Source organism: Musa acuminata, chromosome BXJ2-2, assembly GCF_036884655.1.
Source record: "Musa acuminata AAA Group cultivar baxijiao chromosome BXJ2-2, Cavendish_Baxijiao_AAA, whole genome shotgun sequence".
Classification (NCBI taxonomy): Eukaryota; Viridiplantae; Streptophyta; class Magnoliopsida; order Zingiberales; family Musaceae; genus Musa; species Musa acuminata.
The window spans coordinates 24567015-24588236 of NC_088339.1; the positions used below are offsets into that span (position 1 = coordinate 24567015).

The following is a 21222-nucleotide window of genomic DNA, read 5'->3' on the forward strand; positions in this document are numbered from 1 at the left end:
ATGTCCATATCATCTTTCCTCCCTTAAAATTGCAAAGACCACAATGATGTCCAAATTGTGATGGGAACAAAGCTTATGATCGAGATTGAGCCCACTATCGAGATCAAACAATAGTCAACCTCGGCCATTTGAATCGATAATTTGGTAGCTTAAAAAATTATTCTTGGGGAATTGGGGGAACCAATCATGAGCTTTATTTGCCAGATTTAGATTACGAGGCTGTTTGTGATCATCATCATCTTCTCTCTTGGACTCTCACCCACCACCATCCTCCTCCCTCTCGCAACTGCACTTCCAAAAAACACTGATACAGGCATATTCCTTGCACTTGTTTTTGAGCTTATAATCCACACATATAAAATTGAAACTAATAGGTATATTCACTTATTCCTTTAATAACAACATGTAAGTATAATAAAATTTAACATGCACTTCAATTGAAAGTATCGCAACCATAGTCTCAGTAAACTTGTTCGAACACCGATGCAAGTAACTATCAAAACCAAAAAGTCAAGCTCGGCTTCTTCCTTCATCGCCAACAAAACCAACAGCAGCATCAACAGACTTGCTTACTTTTTATCCTTGATCCTAAAATAACACAATTACAACCACACCTACACAGAAAGGCAGCTCTATACTATTATAACGTCTCATCCAAAGTCAACTCCTTCAAGCTGCTTCCTTCTGGCCACGCTCGATGAATCCCCAACGTAGCTCTCTCTCATGTGTACTTGCGCATTGTCTTGACGCGGTTTAAAACGTGGGTTTGAAGTATAAATCCCCTCCTTCGATTCTTTCTTCTTCTCCAAAAGCCTCCAACACAAAGCCAGCAAGCCGAGAAAGGCACAGAAAAGTGTAAACTACTACAGAGTTGTGATTCCCACGTCCCACTGCCACCATCTCAAACGCTTCCTTCGATGCAACTCCAACCAATACTACTCCTCCTCCAGCCCCCGAATCTGCATCTCACTCCTGGGGCGGGAAAGAGGAGGAGTTCCCCCATGTTCTAACAATCCAATCTTTATTCAGCCAATGTCCGATCCAGCTCCTAAACCCTTTTTGTAATCCCCTTTTTGGCCCATTCCAATCTCCACCAAGTCTCCTCCCATTATACCTGTCGATGACCCAAGTCCTTCCCCTTCCTTCTGATCTCCCTCCATCTGGCGCTGTAACGGCGGCACAATAGAGAGGCGGAGGAGGAGGTGGAGCTAGTTGCTGGCATTGCTCCGGAAGGCACAGCAAGACGGAGGAGGGGAGCAGCGACGAGGGTCTCCACGCGATGGAGATCGGGTGGCCCACCGACGTGCGGCACGTCACCCACGTCACCTTCGACCGGTTTCACGGATTCCTCGGCCTCCCCGTCGAGCTCGAGCCGGAGGTTCCCCGCAGAGCTCCCAGCGCCAGGTCTTCCCACTTCTTCTCTTCCTCCTTATCGGAGACATCGCTGCTTATATGCTGCTAAATGCGAGCTTGTAGATGCTTCTTCCATGGCATTAACTACGCATAACGCTAATTCTTCCTTAAAGCACATGAATTTACGAAGAACAAGGATGTACTCATACGTTTTTGCCCCTTCTTTCAAAGATTCTACCTTCTCATCTGCCAATCATTGCACAGTGCAAACGTGTTCGGCGTTTCTACTAAATCGATGCAGTGTTCCTATGACTCGAAAGGGAACAGTGTTCCCACCATTCTCCTGCTGATGCAGAGACGACTGTATGAGCTTGGGGGTCTTCGGGTACTTCTTCTTCTGGCAACGATGTGAACTTTGTGATGCTTCTTGGTGTCTGAACTCTCATCCTTGTCGTGTTGGAACAGACAGAAGGTGTTTTCAGGATCACTGCGGAGAATAGCCAAGAAGAGTATGTGAGAGAGCAGCTAAACAGTGGAATTTTGCCTGAGAAGATCGATGTGCATTGCCTTGCAGGTTTGATCAAGGTGAAAACTGGAATCTCTTTCATCTTTCTTGCCATCAATGACAAAAAAGAATGAGAAAAAGATGTTCTAGTGAAATATTTAGCCACTTGTTTATTTGTAACTTTAGCAATTTATTCTTAATTTAGTGCTTGAAGTTGTTCTTCTTTTTTTGTTGCTTGTGTTGAATTGGTCCTTGAATTATAACTTTACTGTAATCAAGTCCTTCCATCAGCCATTGTTATTTGCACTTAATGGAAAGATATATTTTAATCACAATTAACTCTTGTTTTTGCTTCCTTAGCTTTGATTTTATAGAATTCTAGTCTTTAGATTGGTCTGAAAAATATACAAGATTGTTTGAGAAGCATCCAAAGTTGATGGATCATGTAGATAATTTAACCTCTAAATTGTTTTACTCTATCTTGTTCATAGAAAAATGTAGGTGAGATTGACTACTACTTATCTATTTTAACAACTACATGTCATACATATTAAAATAATGTTATATATATTGATATAATTTTTATTATAAATACACCTGCCACACAAATAATATACAGCATGTTATACATAATTTATTTGTTACTGCTAATATACAGTATTGGTGACCTTGTCGAGCATGAAAACCCCTCCTGAAATGGTTGGTGATACCTGATGGTGTAGCTGCCAAGATGGGATCGAGCCCTATCACTTCTCCTACAATAGAATCTATGTCGGGTTTGCCTCCCTAAAAGGTCCATCCGATGTCCAAATTAGTAAATCTTGACATGGATTAGGAGTAGAGGGGAGAACAAATCTAATATGATGCATTGTGTCGCTGTGCTTTGTTTATAGTCGACGCTACCTAAATGCTTACGATTAGGAAAAATAGTCTTCGTATCTAAAAACATTCAGACAGTATTTTTGGTTCAATTCTTATTGATGTGATGGATTTGCCCTGTTATATCTTATTCATTTTTGCCCGGTTCGCAGCCATGTATCAAGCTCCGACCTAAGATGAATATTTTCTTTATTGACATGATAACTAGAATAAAATCTTTATTTAGAGCAAGACTAATTTTACATGGGATCATATGGTCGATTCTAAATAGCTATTTTTTTTCATATTTTTATAAATACTTTAGATATTTGCTATATATTTCATACTTGCCGATCTTGTGAGTTCAATATATCGAGAATTCCAACCTTCTTAATGGCGTTTTGTGGCTACTAGTTTTCGTTGATTTGTATCCAGTCACTAATGCTCCCTCAAGAAGACATTGTACTGCATATGATGATGTCTAATTCTCCATTCCGATGCTGATGCAGGCATGGTTTAGAGAACTTCCTACAGGGGTGTTGGACTCTCTTCCACCCGAGCAGGTGATGCAGTGCCGCACAGAGGAAGACTGCGCTAAGCTTGCAGGGCTCCTTCCACCAACCGAGGCTGCTCTGCTGGATTGGGCCATCCATTTGATGGCTGATGTTGTCCAAGAAGAGCAGCAGAACAAGATGAATGCATACAATGTTGCTACAGTCTTTGCTCCAAACATGACTCAGGTAATCCATACCAAACCCAATGTCACACACCACTGCCTGTTTTACCAGTGATAGACTTCTAATGCACAGTTGAGCTATTGGCAGATGGCAGATCCCTTGACTGCACTTATGTATGCAGTGCAAGTGATGAACTTCCTCAGGATGCTGATCCTGAAAGCTTTGAAGGAGAGACAGCAATCCACCGTTTCAGACAATGAGGCACTGAAGGAGCTTTCTGTTGCTGAAGAAGCTACTGCAGATGAGTCAGCTGCTACTGCTTCTCATGCAGCTCATGTTAATTCTGGTAGCAAGACTGGCAGATCCAGCAATCAAAACCATTGAGATACGGATCATTCAGACTTTGTGATGATAGAGTGAGTAGGTTGAGTGTGAATTTACTTTTGAGAAATTTGTCATTCTGATTAGTGCTTCTTCTTTTTGTCTTTCTGATTTCTAAGACTTGTCAATCTTCACTTGTTATTTTTATTCAAGTAAATCTATTAAACCATTTCTTTTTCTTGGACAAGAAAAAAATACAGGGGACAAAAACATCCAAATGGCAAATGCCAGCTTCTCTCATGCAAGCTTTGGATTGTCCCACATCTTTCATCCCCTGGAGAAGTGGGACCCAACACATCCATGGCACTCCCTTGGCTCCAATAAAACTAATGGTTGTCCTGCTATGATGCAAGCCCACAAAGATCTCATTGCAAGGGATGAGGCAGATATTAAAGTAGGGATTCTTTCACATATCTATCCTTGCAGGGTTTGGAATTATTATACTTATTCTTAATTATTTTATCACATCATACTTGTGTTAATATTCACCCAGAAAAATCATGTTAATCATTTCTAATTATTAAAATTTATATAAAATAACATTAGTAATATATATGCTAAAATTAAATTTAAAGCAACATTAAAAAAAAAAGAAGGGTTTGAGAGGGTATTGGTGTAATTTTAGCCACAGGAGAAGATAGTGTGGGATGAAAATATCTGAAGGTGAGAGGGGAGGAGAGAGCGGTGGCTATGGTTGGTGGCGAGCAGTGCCAGCGAAGGAGTGGCTCCGACGCTGCCACGTCGGATCCTTTTAATGACCTATTTCGTGTTCCACCTTCCTGACGTGGCCGTCATTTCTCCCATTGACGATCCGCTGCACGACACCAGGGGTGGAACGGGCTCTACCATCCAATCGTAGAAGGAGAGTTACATCGGCCGACGTTTCGCTGACATCAGCCTCGTCTATGGGGAGTTTTTGGTTGGTTCAGAATGATGTATGGTGTGTGTGGAATGCCGGATCCGCACTCGCCATGGCCACGAGATATTTCTCACGTCCGTTCGAGTCAGCTTGGCCACGGATTTCCTCCGTTCTCTCCCCCCGGCCCAAATATTACATCGCCTCCTCTTCCTTCCTTCCTTCCTCCTCCTCCTCCTTCTTCTTCTTCTTCTTCTTCTTCTTCTTCTCCCTTCGGCACGATGGAGGCCGGCGCAAGGGGGGACGAAGGGGAGATGACGGGGGTCGCGCCGGGAGACGGCGGAGGACCGGAGAGGGGGAGCACTGCAGCCGCCGGCCCCAGTTCCGAGCGGCAGGTGATCCGGTGGGAGCGGTTCCTGCCCCGGAGATCCCTTCGGGTCCTCCTCGTCGAGCACGACGACTCCACCCGGCACATCGTCGCCGCCCTGCTCCGCAAATGCAGCTACCACGGTATTTCCCCTCCCCTCCCCCCCGATCGGTTGGCTTCGTCGCTTTGTTGGTTGAAATTGGCGGTTGTTGGGTGCAGTTGCGGCCGTCGCGGATGGGCTCAAGGCGTGGGCGGTCTTGAAGTTGAAGTGCTACAAGTTCGATCTTGTGCTCACCGAGGTGGAGATGCCTTCTCTGTCCGGGATTGGGCTCCTCTCCAAGATTATGGCTGCCGAGGAGTGCAAGAACATTCCAGTGATCAGTAAGTCGCCAAACAAACCATGTGTATTTTTGGATTGAACCACCCAAAACTGAAACTTCCTTGAAAGTTCGCATCAAGCTATGATCTTTTTGTTTATTGCGTCAGCTATTTATCTTTATATGACTTGCTTTGTAGTCATCACTGTATGCCTTACTATATAGTAAAGTTGCCTGATTTGAGAATTGAAAATATTGGTATCGAAGTCAATCGAATCTCAATGTCACCATAGCATGGCTTCGTGGATATTTTTTCCTTAACCTTGTAACTTAGGAGACTCTGAAGCTTAGAGGAGAACTAGTTCTTGTCATGTATATGTTGTCTTCATCTTGACATCACTAGAATGGTGCTTTCTGTTACAGTGATGTCTTCTCAAGATTCCATTGGTGTAGTGCTCAAATGCATGCTAAAGGGTGCTGTAGATTTTCTAGTGAAACCAGTGAGGAAGAATGAGCTACGGAACTTATGGCAGCATGTTTGGAGGAGACATTGTGTAGGTTCATCATACTTTCTTATTATAACAAATGAGTCATAGACTCTGCCAATCGATTTATTTTTGTGAATCGTCTGATGACAAATTGCCTAACTATACTCTTGATGTAGTCAAATAATGCTACAAATGCCTCCGACAATAATGCTGCTAGCAATCATGTGAGTGTCAATGCTGGTGATGGATCCAAGACTGGGGAAAACAGTGATGAGGATGATGCTCAGGTATGTGACTTGAAAAATTGATGTTCAATTAACTGATTAAGTGGATAGTGTCTATTAGGAATGGTTGATTGTTCTTGTGAAGTACATTTAAAAAAAATCTGAGTTGTTTAATTTATTTGGTGTCTCACAATAGTTAATTGATGTTTTATCAGAGTTCTGGCAGTAAGCCAGAGGCTCAGAGCAAAAGTGTGCAAAAGCATATAGAAATTCTTCAATCTGTGGAGGAGAACAGGGAATCTGAACCAAAAGCAGAGCAGCTCAATGATGGTACAATAATAGTGGCAAATCAATTGAAGAACTATAAAGGTCATGAAGCCAGAGGTTGTCAACCATTATTTATTCAACATGTCCTTTTGGGATGATGAGCTTAATAATAATTTCTTATGCTGATTAGGTTTCACATTTTTGCAGATAAGACTTCTGGACCTACAGTCCAAGCAAATCATTCAGTTCAAAGTACTATCTTAGCTGAGCAAAGGGAGGATAAGAATTTTTGGTGTAATAGATCCATATGTAAGGAGCAAAAACAGGTGTGTGTGAGGTTGCAAAAGGATGAGGACTTTGATCCTAAACCATATCATCAGCCTGATGCTACAAATGAATCTTTCCAGAACATGATAGAGTTTATTGAGCCAACAACTAGCAGAAGATGTGTTCCTGCAGCTATGGAAAGGGCTGCTTCTATGGAAGATATACCATGTGAAACTTCAACATGCTCTCATGGAAAATGTATATCTGACTTTGGTTCTTCCCAGCTACTTGAACTTTCCTTGAGAAGACCACAACTTGATGGCTGTGTGAATCTGGAGTTCAAAGAAAAGCATGTACTGAACCATTCTAATGCCTCTGCTTTTTCAAGGTAATCTTCTCAAGAAAACCTCCAGCTTACTTTTAGTTGTAGAGTTCCATTGCTCTTGGTTTTGATAGTGTTTGCAAATCATTATCTCTCCTTCGTTCTTGATAATGCCATTAAAAAGTTTTACACAGCTGAAATTTCATCTGAATTGATATAATATTTCGTTGTTATCTGCAACGACGTTTATTAGGACAAGGTTCTGAGTAATATGCCTTGTAGGTACAGTGATAAGAAGATGCAGCATTCTTCTCAAAAGCCAGTTTTAACTTCTTTATGCATTGGCACCAAGGAATCTGTTGAAGAAACCCAGCAACGTGCCAACCTATATAACTCTTTTAGTGAAACATGTCATACCCTATCTTCTAAAGAAATGCTGACATCAGATCGGGGTAAAGCAATTGAAGCTGCCATTTATTTTCAAATTTCTTCTGATAGCAACAAGGAGGATGGTGGCATTTTATCTTCTCATCCGATACATGATGATGCTTCACACCCTCAATATAACTTTTTGTCATTGCCAGTACCTGTTGGAGCAATTCCTTACCAGAGGTTGTCAACCAGATTTGGTGCTACTGTGCAACCACTGTTCTTACATCCAAACAATTCAACTTCCTCAGAGAAAAGAATGGTTCAGGATAGTTCTGTACAATATATTCACCATGAAAGTCAGATTATGAATAATACTCAGCAACGTGAATATCACGGCCATGAAGATTATCATCAATTCAGCTACTCTAGACATCATGCTGAGACAGAATTAGGGGGTCCAGGAGATTCCTCATGCATTCCCTCCGAACAAGCCATTCAAAGTGCCAGCTCTAGCCTAGATATTTACAACGATTGTGGAACAAATGATTGCGACAAAACAACAGAAGCTCCTGCAAGCACCTTTAATGCTATAGAAAGTGGAAATGAGAGTGGTGTCCAGAACTCTGGCAGGAAAGGTTTGGATTGTCATCTTTCTCCCCGAGAAGCTGCATTAATAAAATTCCGTTTAAAAAGAAAAGACCGATGCTTTGAGAAAAAGGTAATTGGTTTACTTTTTGCACTAGCTTTCATTGGTTATTCTGCACACTGGCATATGTTTCTAGCTTGGTTTTACATTGTTCAAACACTGTGGAATTTCAAAGAGAACCATGTTAGTGTTGCATAATCTTATCTAGCATGATAGACATTAATATAACTCATTCTTTATTTCAAAGAAAAAAAATATATCTTACTTAGACAAATATTAATAGTGGACATCATAGTTGTTCTTGATGGAAAATTAGGATTTGGAAGAGCCTAGAAATCTACCCTAGTTGCAATCTTAAGTTACAAAATAATAATTAACAAATTATGTTGTATAACAGAATGTGTCAATCATAGTACATTAAATCAACTTTCGTATACTACTGCTTGGTACAGGTTGGTATATTGATATGTTTTTATCTCATGTATCGGTATACTCAGTATCGGTACAACTCGATATGTATCGTATCAATAAGATGAATCGAAATATTAAACCTACAGTTTTTTATTGTATTCTTTATTAAGCAGTAAAAGTTATTTATCAGCTTCTGTCAGTCTCTTTTGGAAAGCTACAGTTAAGACATTGAGAGTGTGTTCGCAGACCAATTCCATTTTCAAATTTGCGTGCAAGTATATATTGTTCTCTTTAATCTAAACACTGGACACAATATACTTGTATTTGAGATATGTGGCACTTCTGTTTCTTACTCTAATTTTGTTTTGACAGGTTAGGTACCAAAGTAGGCAAAAGCTAGCGGAGCAGCGACCAAGAGTGAAAGGGCAATTTGTGCGTCAAAAAGTCATTGACTCGACAACTGCAGCAGAAGCAGAAGACTAACTTGAGCGACTGACAATAACTTTTTCTTGAGTTGTTATGTCCAGTAAAGTGAATTTGAGGTAGGTTTAAGTTAAATTTCTCCTTCTTATTGTACTCCCTTATCTGGCTGCACAGTTCTCAGCTACATTACTAGCCTGTAATCTCTGAAGAACTTTGATCAGAGAATGTTTTCACTGATCTTTACGATAAAAGATGAGAAAACCACCCAGTCATGGCCTCTGAATTGTCACTTGGGATTTCTAAAGTGAACATCGATTTGCACTGCTTCGCGGCAGCTGAATTCAAACAAGTTATATCATCATCTTGTTGCTCAATCTTATTTCTTCGGCTGCAATAAAGCCCACCTTTGATCCATGGTAAGTGTTTCTAACCCAAAATAACAGTGTTTAACATTCAGCACACATCTCTCTTGCTTTGCACATAGTTAACTCATCCACATAGCTACTCTTTTTATGCATCTCAATAAAATAAGATAATATTATTAATTCATATGTTCTCTTGACTCAGCCATGTTCTTTAATTATAATTTAAGAGGGATGTGACCTTTTCATCATTTGCAGTGGCAAACTGATCTCCTTCAGATGTTTTCCGATAAATTTCCCAGTATAACTTTTCTGTGTTCCCCAGCATCCGATGCATTGTCCTTGTCCCACAGAATAAAATAGCAGCAGGCCAAAGACGTGGCTCTATCGAAGCAGGCCACGGGAGACCCCGGTTTGACCAGATCGACAGGGATTTCCCAACACAGAGAGCTGATCACTGTGCACAAGACCACAAGCATTCAATGCCTTTCCTGCTCCTCCCCATGACAACCTCAATGAAACCCCCCAAAGCCCCACAAAGGAAGGGAAACACCCAGGCCTGCCCGCAGTGCTGCAGTCTGCCATCAATATCCGTGCGTCGAGAACCGTGCCCGGAGAAGACCAGCCCACATGATGAACCCACGGGTCATATCCTATTAGTTGATAGAATGGGCCCCACAACAATCCTGGTTCTCGCAGCCAATAGGAGGTCAGGTACCTGTTTCGATACACACTTTATATATATATATATGTACTTTATCCTAAAGCTAAACGAGGACACGCAACATGAGAGAGGGAGGGAGAGAGAGAGAGAGAGAGAGAGAGAGAGAGAGAGAGACAGAGAGAAGAACGGAGCATCAGTAACATCGTCCTCGAACTTTTATTGTAGTTCCATCTGTTTCCAGTTCTACCACCACTGCAACAACGTCCTCCGGTGGAGGAAGGAGGTGGGAGGTTCCTTGGTCTCAGTAAGTCCATTCCTGGGGAAGGCGCATCTCGGAGGTCGGCTGAAATGGCCTCTCCAGCTTCCACATCGCCGTGCTTATCGTTGGCTGCTGCTTCTGTTGCTCTCCTCCCGTCGCGTCTGCAGAAAAAAATGTCATTTTGATGAGACAGCAGCAATAGGAGATGGAATTGTGACCTTTTGGACGCGGAAAAGTCTGTGAAAACAGCAGTCGATGTGTACTGCGTTCGTAGGGATCAAGGGGTTGGGACAAACAAACACAAAGCGAACAGCTTCAGTTCATGAAGTACTTCACAGAACAATGGCTGAGACGATATCGCGTACACATCGACATTAGAGGAAGTGCTTCGACATGCAAACTTACTGTGATGCTTCTTCCTCGCTTCGTTGTTGTTGATCACCCGCGGGAGGAACACACCGGTCCCTCCTCCGCTTTCTCTTCCTTGACCAGCCGGTCGAACAGTGCCGAGCCGGCTCTGGATCGGCCGCAGTGGCCGCTGCGGAGCCCGACCAAATGCCTCCACCTGATCGTCCATGAAACCCAGAGCCCTTAAGCCACAGAGTTTTGCATGGCATCTCAAGGACAGACCGAACGAAGAAGAAGAAGGAGAGAAGAGAAGAGACGCAAACCGTTTCCGGTCCACATGCCTGCGCCTGAGCTATCTGCGTCGGGCCAGGCCGGGTCACCCCCGGCCGGGAACAGGCTCCGAACCCCATGCCATAGACGGGGCGGCCCAACCCGGTCCCCAACTCCCTTTCCTCCAGTTCGAACCGGGCCGCCGGTCCGACAGGCTTCAACCCCTGCAACTAAAACGGAAATGGGGTCATGCAGAGCTGACGAAGAGAACGGGGAGAGAGAGACGAGGTGAGACCTCGTAATGAGGCGAGAGAACGGGCGGCAGCTTAGCGGCGGGGAGGCGCTGGACGCGGTCGAGCGGGCTAAGTGCCGCGAGCTGGCTCGCGAGGCCCTCGACGTCGAAGGTGTGGTGGTATGCGCTGCGGACTCGGGCGGCGGCGGCGGCGTTGGAATGGTGCAAGCGGCGGAGGCCGAGGTCGGCGATTATCTCCGACGGCAGCCACATCTCGCCGTCGTCCAGGTTCGGCGCAAACTCTGCCATAGGAGAAACCAGAGAGACGGAGAGAGAGAAAGAGACAAGAGAAGCAAGCAAGGGGAGAGAGCAGGGAGAGGCGGGGGCAACAGTTTGCGGCCATATAGAGCGGCGCGGCCGTGAACTGGTGTGGTAATTTAGGGCAACACCGTAAGGGTAAAACAGGAATTTAGGTATTTTTGTTGTCCATCATTTATTAGCTCTGTAATCGAGGTGGAAGCGAGGCGTGGCGGAGAATTGTCTTATTTTACGGCGACCCACGATTTAAACCCACTTGCACAAGAATCCGACATGGCATACTGTCGTCCACTTCTACTTCGTAAAATAAACTGAGATGGGCACGTAAACGTATGTTTTCAGGGTGCGTGGAGGGAAAGGTCACGATAAACGTACCCGGCGGGGAAACGGACGTTACGATTTCGGAAGGATGAGGTGCAGTGGCGTGGCGCAGTGGACGCCGTGCCAAGCCACTGTTCATTTGACGCGTTTACAAGTGTAACACCCGTTGTGCGGCGGGTCCCATCGCCGGATTCGGGTGGGCGAAAGCGTGAAGAGAAGGGCGTGGCAGTGGTGTCGTATCACGTGATACCTTCACGTGATAGAGTGGGTAAATGGTGGCGCTTGCAAGGAAGAAGGGAAAATTGATCCCCAACTATTTTTTTGGTATTAGTAGTCATTCCAAAACGAATTAATATGGTATTATAATTTAATTTAAACAATTTATAGAGGGCAATGGGAACCCATAAATATCAACCTCTTTTTTTAAGCTTGATGATATCCAGACTTATATGGACTTGGGAACTTAGCATTCAACACTAAATGATCTAATTACTAGGTTTTCCATTCATCTTTAGAATAGTTTTAGGTCCAAATCAAGTGTATGTTTAAAAGAGGTATGTATTGACACTATATAATTTGTTAAGGTCCTTCCAAACCTTGCATTATAATTCAAATATTTTATAAATCAGATATATTATTTATGGTTGATCATAAAAAGATATATAAACCAAGGTCTGTCATACCGAAGCATACCGCCCGTATTAGACGGTACGTACCGGTCCGACAGGTTACCGGTATGCGGATTATCTGGTACCGCTATAGTTCTACAGTATTATACTGTAATACTGCTACAGTATAAAAAATATATATAAAATTATTCGGTATATCAAGGTGTACCATTCGGTACGCCATAATGTACTGTCCGGTACATTGATATTGTATCGTACCGAGCCTAGATCGAAATGCTGGTATGGTACGATACGACGAACTTTGATATAAATATCAGAATATGTATACGACATTAGTCAATTTTATATCTAATGAAAATTTATCTTATAATACAATCTTCTGTATATGAAAAGCCATATACATTGCGTTAAAGTCTCGTAGGTCTTCCTTCCTCTCTTCCCATATCAGAGGAGCGTTTGTCTTGTTCTAAGAATATGCCGTTTGATCACTATTGGGACTCTCTTCCCATATCTTACTGGCTTCGTTCTCCGCTCTACTATGCTGAATCCGTATCCAAGTGAGAGATTCCAGGATGCCCTGCGACTGCTGTTGCACCAACACGTATACCAAGTGTCCTGCTTATGGCGACAAGGATCCATATTCTGCGTCACGGAGGATGTAGATGCGTCGGTTGCGAGTAATGATGGATGGCTTCACAGGAGAACCATGGCGGCGGCTGTGTCGAACAAAGTCCAGATCTTGACGACCATCCGATCTGAGATGGAAAAGGGATAATGATGAATGATAAGCAGCAGCGGACTCCCGTCAACTCTCTCATCGTCGTCGGGACTTAATCTTCTACTTTGATTCACGGACAGTTGCTGTATCAGTAGTACTCGCTGACTGTAGACTGACGCCGATACGTCATCGCTGCAACTAAACGTAACTCGTGCATCAAATCAAAATGATTGCCCATATCCATGAAACGATCGGCTCGCTGGGGGAGATGATTAGAATGGCCTCACGCCTACGTCAACGTAGATCGTGTTCTTAACTCGATCGAAGCTGTTTCCTCGGAGAACTCCCACAGGTTTCGTCCCAATATGGTAACGTCCAAGTTGCCGAGAGCACGGTGCAGCAAAACGGGCTCTCTAACGATACGAGTATATGCTCTCTTTGTGTTGCTATGTGTAATTACTTGCAGCAATGATGAGGAGAGAGTACGAGAGCTGACGAATGGAAGAAGATTTGCAGCGGTGGCTGATGCCAATTATGGCGACGAGATCCGGTTGACGTCAGGAGGAGGGAGGCCATAAGTGGCGGACTGGAGAGGGTCGCGTCGGCAAGTGCCGGAGGAGGACGCCAGAAAGCTCGTTGCTTACGGCGCATGTCCGTTGCACATGATTCTGTCGCGCCGGCGGTAGGCAATTACTTGGATCTTTCGCAGTTGGATGTAATCATTCTCCCCACACACTCTTTTAGTCCCATCGCAGATCTCCTCGTCTTAATTAAAGGGGGCGAAACCAAACAAGGAACATCGTCATCATCTTCTTCTTCCTTTATGTCGAGCTATAAATACAGCAACATCCAGCTTCAGGAGATCGATCTGCAAAGGCCACCAGAAGAGAGGAGACCGATGGATCTGTTCCGGCTCGTATTATGGTGCTCTCTGCTGTTGTTGGCCTTCTGCTTGGGGGCTGAGGGACGTCGTTTAGGTTCTTCTTCTTGCCTCTTTCCTCCATCACCTTCTGTTGCATCTTTATAACCCTAAGAGTACGTTTTGTCCGTTCGCCATGCAGGTTGTCAAGGTGAGTCGGGCAGCTGCTTGAATCGGGAGACTGCTCCACCCAAGGATGGAAGCAGCGAGGTCACTACTCCTTCCTCCGAAGACCATGGCTTCATTTCAAGGATCATGCTATCGACTGTTCCATTCGGTGATAGATGCTTCCTCTCCTTTGGCATTTACAGGTACATGGTGCGAAGCAGGAGGTGTTCGAGCAGAGAGACCGGCGACCACCGGAAGCAGGATTGGCGACAGCGGAAGTGGTGAGGCCGGAGCTGAGGTGGGCCCCCTCGGGACCGGACCCACTGCACCACAACGGCAGCCCGAAGAAGCCGCAGACGCCGTGAACGATATATATAGATGCATGGCACGCACGTAGAGACATGCACCTGACAGACAGCCACACACTGCGTCACAAACGACATGCACTCGTTACTACTGGTTTTGTTCTTTGTTTACTACGTTGGCAAATATGTTTCGTTTTTTGCTATTTAACTCTGTGTTTTTTTCTTTCTCTTCTTTTGGGTACGCGATCTCGTATCGTTGTCAGATAATATACATAGTATTTTCCATGGTGTATTGACGCTTTTGTGCTGACATGCGTTCTCTATGGTGTGTGTGTACATAAAGGGCAGGAAAAAGGCTTCGGCAAAGCCGTGAAACACTAGTTTTGGCAGCACATGAATTGTTGGTCTCGATCGAAACATAGGAGGTTCGCAACGACATCATATTATCATGTTATGGTGATAACCTACTGAACTGTTCTTCATGCAGGCAATCATCATTAGAACATTTGCATCTGTGCTCGTTGAACATGTCAATAGTTATGTTATGAACTAATCTGGATAATTCATCTATTAATACATGTGTTAAATTATATAAAGCAGTTTAATTGCTATCACATCAGAATGTAGAATCGGTTCCCCTTTGTGTTCTTAAGTGTAACGAATTGATTCGGGATTAGGATGAGACTGAGAACTAGAAATGATGACACATGTTCTCTCTACCTCGTCCTTCATTCTATCACTATATATATATAAAAGAAATCCTTAATAAATTTGTATCAAGAGGAAGAAAACAAAAAATTCTTAAGAGTAATAGATTCTTTATATATATAATATTATATATATTTGTCATTTCAATTATTTGTTTTTGTACGGAACAATGATTTTATTATATCCATTATTAACTTAATCCGCGGGATATTTTAATTGGTGGAGCGGATGCGGAGACAGCTTAAGCCGCTTACCCTATTGCCAACCCCATCTACTCTTGTCATCGTCTTCCTCCAACCACCCTATCTCTCTGTGTGGGGGGCGCCAGCTGACGGCGTTCATGTCTGCTTCCTGATGGCACCGACGTCGACGTTGTTTTAAGTATGCTATACCCCACCTCGGGACTTAAATAGCAGCGTGGAAGAGCCCCCCGCATTCACAATAATTAAGAACTCTCTTTACATAAGAGGAGGTGGTTGATCTTTGAAGCTACTCCACAAAAGACAAGTCCTAATCTTCCTCTTCTTCATGCTAAATGATACTAAAACAATCCACAGCTGCCAAAGAAGAAGGGAATTCCGACCTAATGATACAATGTGACGAAAAGGATCAGCCATCCCCATTACTCATCACTTTTCCTTTCGTGCTTCCTTCCTTCCTCCTCCGTAAAAAAGATATTGACTTTTTGATTGGCATGACGCCAAAACCTTTCGCCATCTGTTAACATGAAGTAAACATGTTCATTCAGAAGGCCGGAAAATGACTTTGCAGTGGCTGGTGAACTATTTGTAGGTCCGCGGTTAGCGGCATGGCGCTCTCGTTGATCGAGTTCCTGTCACAAGATATCAACTATTAGCGCACCCTTTTTATCTCATCCTGCAATCTCCAAAAGAAAAGAAAGGAAGAAGCGACTCGAGACAAGTCATGACAGACTAGAAAGGATGTCCGATTGTTCTTAAGCTAACAGGAATCAATTACTTGTCAACTTGGAACTATTTCCTGTGTTATTTATTATTGGCCGTTGAGCATAGTCTGACTTCTATGAGTGATCCAACACATAGTTCTTGTCTGGATTGTATCTGACTGTTAGTGGAGCTGAATTCTGAAGCAACCTTAAATGATGAGAGATTTATGGCAAGATTTGGAGCTGCTGAGTGTATTCTGAAATCTTAAATGAAGCAACCTGAATTCTGAAATCTTACTCTCTAGGTCGAGAAGCCCAAAGAGAGCTGAGAGCACGGAGGCGGCTGTGATACTCGCCGATGGCTAGGAAACACCTTGCTGCTTGTCTTATTGTTAGAATTCGATGCATCTGGTGAAGAGTCTGCTGTCTTAAATTGTCGGCCTGTGTATATTAGAAAGTCAAAAAGCTTAAGTAAGACTAAACATGGAAGAAATATAAGCTTAGGAAAACAACTTTTACTAGTTACCAGAGACTCAAGATATGATCTCAAGTCAACTGAGATGATCTGCTGTCCTTGAGTGGGAATAAAGAAAGAGAGAGGATCTCTTACAATTGATCATGACCAAGAATAATTCATCAGGACAATCATAGATTATATATAAAGAAGATATGGGAGATAGACCAAGTAAACATTATTGATCTGTCCCACTGAAGAAGAGGAAAGACAAAAGGAGAAGTATGCTACTATTTTTTGGTTTGTCAAGATGTTGGCCCATTGTTGATGAAAACCTTATCATGTAGATAAAAGAAATATAGGATGATTGGCCTCACCCGAGGGCAGAGAAGGATGGGTTGTTGTGTCTTTTTCATGGTACTATGCATGGACAGCAACATCTGAATACTTTTTGAGGCACTTAAACATCAGAAGATTGTCCATCTAGCTTTTGATTTTGATGGGTATGCACCAAGTACCGAAGAAGAGAGAGCATAAAATGGAAGAGAAAGGTAAAAACAAAACCAGAAGAAAGGGCAATGTGATAGGTTCACTTGAATATATACCAAGAACACTTTCCATGGACTCCATCCTGAAAAGCTACAAGCCATTGGGTTATTGCAAAAGATGTTGGGAATGGAAGAGTGGCCAAATCTAGAGCCTTCCATCCTCAAAATCCTTCATGTGGGACCCAAGAGAAGGATGCAAGGATTCATGCTCAAACCTTAACTAGTAACAAATGCCAGAGGCCTGAAATCACCACATCCAGAGAGAAAGAGGCTCGCAACTTGAGCAAAAATTGGAACACATGTGAGAAATATATCTCATGTATTCAGATGAGAGACTATCTGATGTATTTGGTCCCCTCGACGATTTCTAGTGTTTCTACATTCATCTGACCGATGTCGATGGAAATGTTGTTTATGATCAATATCAAGTTTCTAACAGTGCAACAAACCTAGTGATACATAGAAAGATTTTGATTAATGCATACTTCCATGACCGGCTCACAAGTCGGCTAATTAGCAGGTGGCGATGCAAGAAAGAGAATTGAGCAAAGAAAAGAGGACCTGTCGGAGGAATCCCTCGAGATTGGCAAGCTTCCCCAATGCAATGGCCATTTGACTCATGTAATTCCCAGTACTGGAGCTCTCGACGAGGGAGTCACCGGTCACAGTATCAGCAAGCGACCGGAGGAATTGCTCGAGGCCCTGCGAGAGCGCCTCCTCCGCCTGTTGGCAAGATTGCTGGAGGCTACATATCCCTGCTACTTGCTGCTCCGTCAAGGGATCCAGTTGAGGCAGTACGATCTGGTCATTGCAGCAGAAACGAGCGCATACTAATGATGGAGGATGAGAGCAATCTAGCTGTGGGAGGAAGTGAAGGCAAATGGCTGAGAGTTCAACCTTTAGCAGCTCGGAGGGCCTGAATCCGCCCATCCATAGGAAACACCGCTCGGCAGGTGTTGTCCACAAGCCGGTGAGAACGTGGAAGACGTCTGATCTGGCTGCTGTGGCTTTGAGCTGGAAGAGCTCGTCGTAGAGGGCGAGGCATTCGTCTACTGTGACCCTGAGATCTCCATCTTGACGATGCGCTTGTAGACCTCCTCGAAGCTCCATCATCTTCTTATAGTTCTCTTCCAACCATCGGGAGTATTCCATGTCAAAAACTGCAGTATTCCATGTCAAAATCTAGTATAAGAAACGAAATCTCTACAACAACAGATCGACTGCAATGGAAGAGCTTCATACCAGAGCTGATGTTATCACCTGCACTGCCTCCTCCCAAGAAGAGACCCTGGAAACCAAAGAATTGAAAATGAGTCGATACATAGCACAGGGAAACCAATCAAGGTTGGTTAGATATGCTCGGTTCTACCTGTGTTCGAGCTCTCTGGAGATCTTGCTCCAGCTGAGTAAGTTTGATTCTGCTGGACTCTAATTGTTGTATGTAAGCCTGTCACTTCGAAGCACATTGTGTCAAATCAATCATTTTTTCCTCGATCCGAAGAAGTAGACGACAATTACCCTAAAAAATCTCAAGCCAAACCAACCTTCTTTCTTAGCCGGCTTTTTCTTGCAGCTTCTCTATTCTGAGCCAAGCGTCTTAACGTCTGCAGTAACAAAAAAGGTGAGCCTTAGTCAAACGCCGGAGAGTTCTTCTTTCTATGTTTCCACCACACACAGCCACACAAATGTGCATGTCTTGTTTGTTCTATCGTACTGGATACTTGACATTTAATATGTGCAGAAGATGCTCAAGGCTGTAAACTGAAGCACAAGCAGAAAGCATTACCTGAACTATAATTCTGTGCATGCATACGCATACTCGCAAAAATACTTAATTAGCTACGTTGATACAAATATAAAATATATATAGAGAGAGAGAGAGACGCAACCTTTGCATCTAGTACTTTCCCATCCTTCTCTGAAGAAGAACCACCAACCACATTTCTCTGCCACATGAAAGGCATGGCAAATGGTTTTGTTAAACCATGCATGGTGATGGGAGGAGGAAATAAGAGCCATATACACTTACTGTAGCACACTGACAACTGCTGTCTAGCTATTTTTCTACCACCACTTAATGCTATTCCCGTAAAATATACATAAGCCTGGGATGTTAGGCAACGAAGAAGTCGAGATTTCGATGTCTTGAAATCCCGATTGTGCGATAGTGTTTGGAAGAAGGTGCGGAAGAATATTATTTGGTTTCAAGACCTGTTTGACGACTGGGAAAACATCAACCTTAATGATGTGGCCTTTTGTTTGGTAGACTCTTAATTATTAGCAGTAGGTACTGATGAAGATGTTCAATTACATAAATCAAATAAATGTTGTCTTTTTCGATGTAAAAGCTGTTGATCTTCTTGGAGTTTGTGAGATTGGATACGCAGGCTAAGAATAGCAGTCAGCAGTTAGATGATGTCAAACCAGATGTCAACTTGTTGGAGTTTGTATCGTTTCTTGGGATGAGTGCTGGTAAAACTCTGTTCCAGGATCAGTAAGAGCCACAAGCAGGAGGAGAATCGAGATCTTAAGATTGGACCTTGTTCCTTCCGATTGAGAGAGAAGACTATAGTGCAGCTCATGTATGGTGATTATGGGATTGGAAGGGTTCGGTGACGCCATGACAGGAAGAAACCACATGAATTCGTACCTTTTCTTGAGTTCTGAGCTGTTGGTTTGGTGCCCCATCACCTGCCATTGTTCCTTGCTGCTGCTCTTCTGACTGTTCTGATGAAGCTTTTCTGCTCACCGGGGACTCTGAGTCCAGCTGGGAAATTGTGTTCTGTACAGATCCTGAATCGGCGCTCTCCTCTGGCTGTGAATTCCACTGTTGGCATTAAAGGAGGAAGTGCAACAGTCAATTTCTAGGAGTCAAAAGGTAAGACCATACCTTGGGAATTTGTTGAAATCTCATTGGCCATGATGGGAAGATCTCAAGTGTTGGGGGTCTGCTTGCGAAAAGGGCTGCATGCAGAAGATCAATAAAACTGTGTCAGAATCACAAAGGAGTAAATAGCCTTCTGTCAATGATGTTTCTAAGTGAACTTATTCCTTTTCCTGTTCAAGGCCTGCAGAGAACTAGTAGGAATGGAACAGTAAAAAGTTGGAGAGTAGGTTTCCGTGGGTAGGTGGTTGTGGGATCACATCATTCTTGGTCTCCTGCTTGCTGTGATCCCGGAGGTAGGAGACCAGTTCAAACCCCTCTTCCATGTTTGTGTTGGAGCACAAGCCAAGGATGATTGACTCTTAGATGTGTTGGGCTGGAGAGGCTTACACTTCCTTTCTTCGTCGCTCCTAATTCCAGCAACTCCATGCATGAGAGCCTCTTCCAACCCCCCAAAGTAAGCAGCTCCTTCTTGGTCACTGGTGAAGCACCCAGAAAACTTTTCATTCAACAATAAGCAGTATAATTCCAAGACTTAAGACAGATAAAACTAAGAGAGATGATAGGCTGGCGATGAAAGGGTGCAGATCCGCTGAACCTAGAAGATCAAATATTTCTTCACAGAATGATAAAAGAAGGCAACAAGGAAGATCTGATGGATATGTCAAAATGGAAGATAGAGAGATTATAAGCTGCCTTACATCTGCTCATGCAAAAGCTAAAGGATTTCACAAAATAGGACTTGAAACGTAACTAGGAAGCCGAAGAAAGAACGGGGAAAACACAAACAACTAGTCTTCAAACATATTAAGAAAAAGAAGCGGAAGCTAAGAGATGAACATGGAGGAACAGTACAAGAAATTTGTGGCAGAAGGTGTGATTCCATTAACTCCATGTGTCATAGGTCGACTTGAAGGTCCAGAGTCCGAAAGACCAGTTTCACCAGCGCTTTGATTTTCCATCCAAGATCCTTTCACCAACACAAACAATCACCTTTCATACACTTCATTGGATCCTTACACCTGTTCGATACCCTGCCTTCTGCAGCAAGAGAACCAAAACAAGAGAGCCAATTAAGGAAAAGAACATTCGCATACATGATCTAGCCATAGCATACTCCTCCTGAGATAAAAAGACGCTCACCTTCTCTTCTGGATCGCCACAGAGAGCTTCTCTCAGTTGTTGTTCTTACACCAGAGAGAGAGAGAGCATATGGCCAGGGATGGGAGAGTACATTTTATAAAACTAAATCATCTCAAGTTGGGCCTTGACCATTCATGGTTCTGTCACTCTCTTCTATGGGTTCTTGTCAGGGCTTAACCCTTTGTCACTGTAGATCCTGGCAAGATAGAGGTACAGGTGCACACTGGATTACTGACTCCTGCTTCACCCTTGCAACTCAACAAAACCAACAGGCAATACGAGACAAGAAAGTTCCCTAAAGTATAAGATAGAGGTGTGGATTTCTTCTCATGCTTTGTTGTGTTGCCAAGGATGTGAGTTTACTTTGACAACACAGGGCCTTTGATAAGCACAG

At 43.4% G+C, this 21222-nt stretch overlaps 4 protein-coding genes across 8 annotated transcripts; 2 read left to right on the forward strand and 2 right to left on the reverse strand.

The window, feature by feature from the left end:
* The first annotated feature begins 1137 nt into the window (after window positions 1-1137).
* LOC135604970 (rho GTPase-activating protein 1-like) lies at window positions 1138-3903 on the forward strand. Its single transcript, XM_065094623.1, has 5 exons — window positions 1138-1404; window positions 1618-1738; window positions 1819-1938; window positions 3226-3456; window positions 3541-3903. The coding sequence occupies exons 1-5, from the start codon at window positions 1280-1282 to the stop codon at window positions 3775-3777; spliced, it is 834 nt and encodes a 277-aa protein (XP_064950695.1). The 5' UTR covers window positions 1138-1279; the 3' UTR covers window positions 3778-3903.
* A 966-nt stretch (window positions 3904-4869) lies between these two features.
* On the forward strand, window positions 4870-9002 carry LOC135605510 (two-component response regulator-like APRR3). Of its 3 annotated transcripts, none has more exons than XM_065095688.1 (8): window positions 4870-5140; window positions 5217-5378; window positions 5738-5868; window positions 5979-6089; window positions 6242-6395; window positions 6501-6948; window positions 7165-7972; window positions 8684-9002. In XM_065095688.1, exons 1-8 carry the CDS (start codon window positions 4912-4914, stop codon window positions 8792-8794), a joined length of 2154 nt encoding a protein of 717 aa, XP_064951760.1. In that variant the 5' UTR covers window positions 4870-4911; the 3' UTR covers window positions 8795-9002. The 3 variants fall into 3 exon arrangements, with proteins under 3 accessions (XP_064951760.1, XP_064951759.1, XP_064951758.1); XM_065095687.1 differs by having other exon boundaries at window positions 4871-5140; window positions 6242-6410; window positions 7171-7972; XM_065095686.1 differs by having other exon boundaries at window positions 4875-5140; window positions 6242-6410.
* Window positions 9003-9821: 819 nt separating this feature from the next.
* On the reverse strand, window positions 9822-11512 carry LOC135582158 (uncharacterized). 2 transcript variants are annotated; one of them, XM_018822158.2, is made up of 4 exons: window positions 10933-11512; window positions 10691-10861; window positions 10425-10584; window positions 9954-10180 (listed from the first exon to the last, which is right to left on the reverse strand). In XM_018822158.2, exons 1-4 carry the CDS (start codon window positions 11176-11178, stop codon window positions 10062-10064), a joined length of 696 nt encoding a protein of 231 aa, XP_018677703.2. In that variant the 5' UTR covers window positions 11179-11512; the 3' UTR covers window positions 9954-10061. The 2 variants fall into 2 exon arrangements, with proteins under 2 accessions (XP_064951761.1, XP_018677703.2); XM_065095689.1 differs by having other exon boundaries at window positions 9822-10180; window positions 10425-10861; window positions 10933-11509.
* Window positions 11513-14929: 3417 nt separating this feature from the next.
* LOC135605512 (transcription factor TGA2.2-like) lies at window positions 14930-20968 on the reverse strand. 2 transcript variants are annotated; one of them, XM_065095691.1, is made up of 13 exons: window positions 20829-20968; window positions 20541-20726; window positions 20076-20164; window positions 19692-19765; window positions 19452-19616; window positions 18691-18747; window positions 18346-18405; window positions 18171-18248; window positions 18044-18089; window positions 17699-17961; window positions 17363-17602; window positions 16098-16240; window positions 14930-15727 (listed from the first exon to the last, which is right to left on the reverse strand). In XM_065095691.1, the coding sequence occupies exons 2-13, from the start codon at window positions 20645-20647 to the stop codon at window positions 15640-15642; spliced, it is 1410 nt and encodes a 469-aa protein (XP_064951763.1). In that variant the 5' UTR covers window positions 20648-20726; window positions 20829-20968; the 3' UTR covers window positions 14930-15639. The 2 variants fall into 2 exon arrangements, with proteins under 2 accessions (XP_064951763.1, XP_064951764.1); XM_065095692.1 differs by lacking the exon at window positions 18691-18747 and having other exon boundaries at window positions 20829-20967.
* Window positions 20969-21222: the final 254 nt, after the last annotated feature.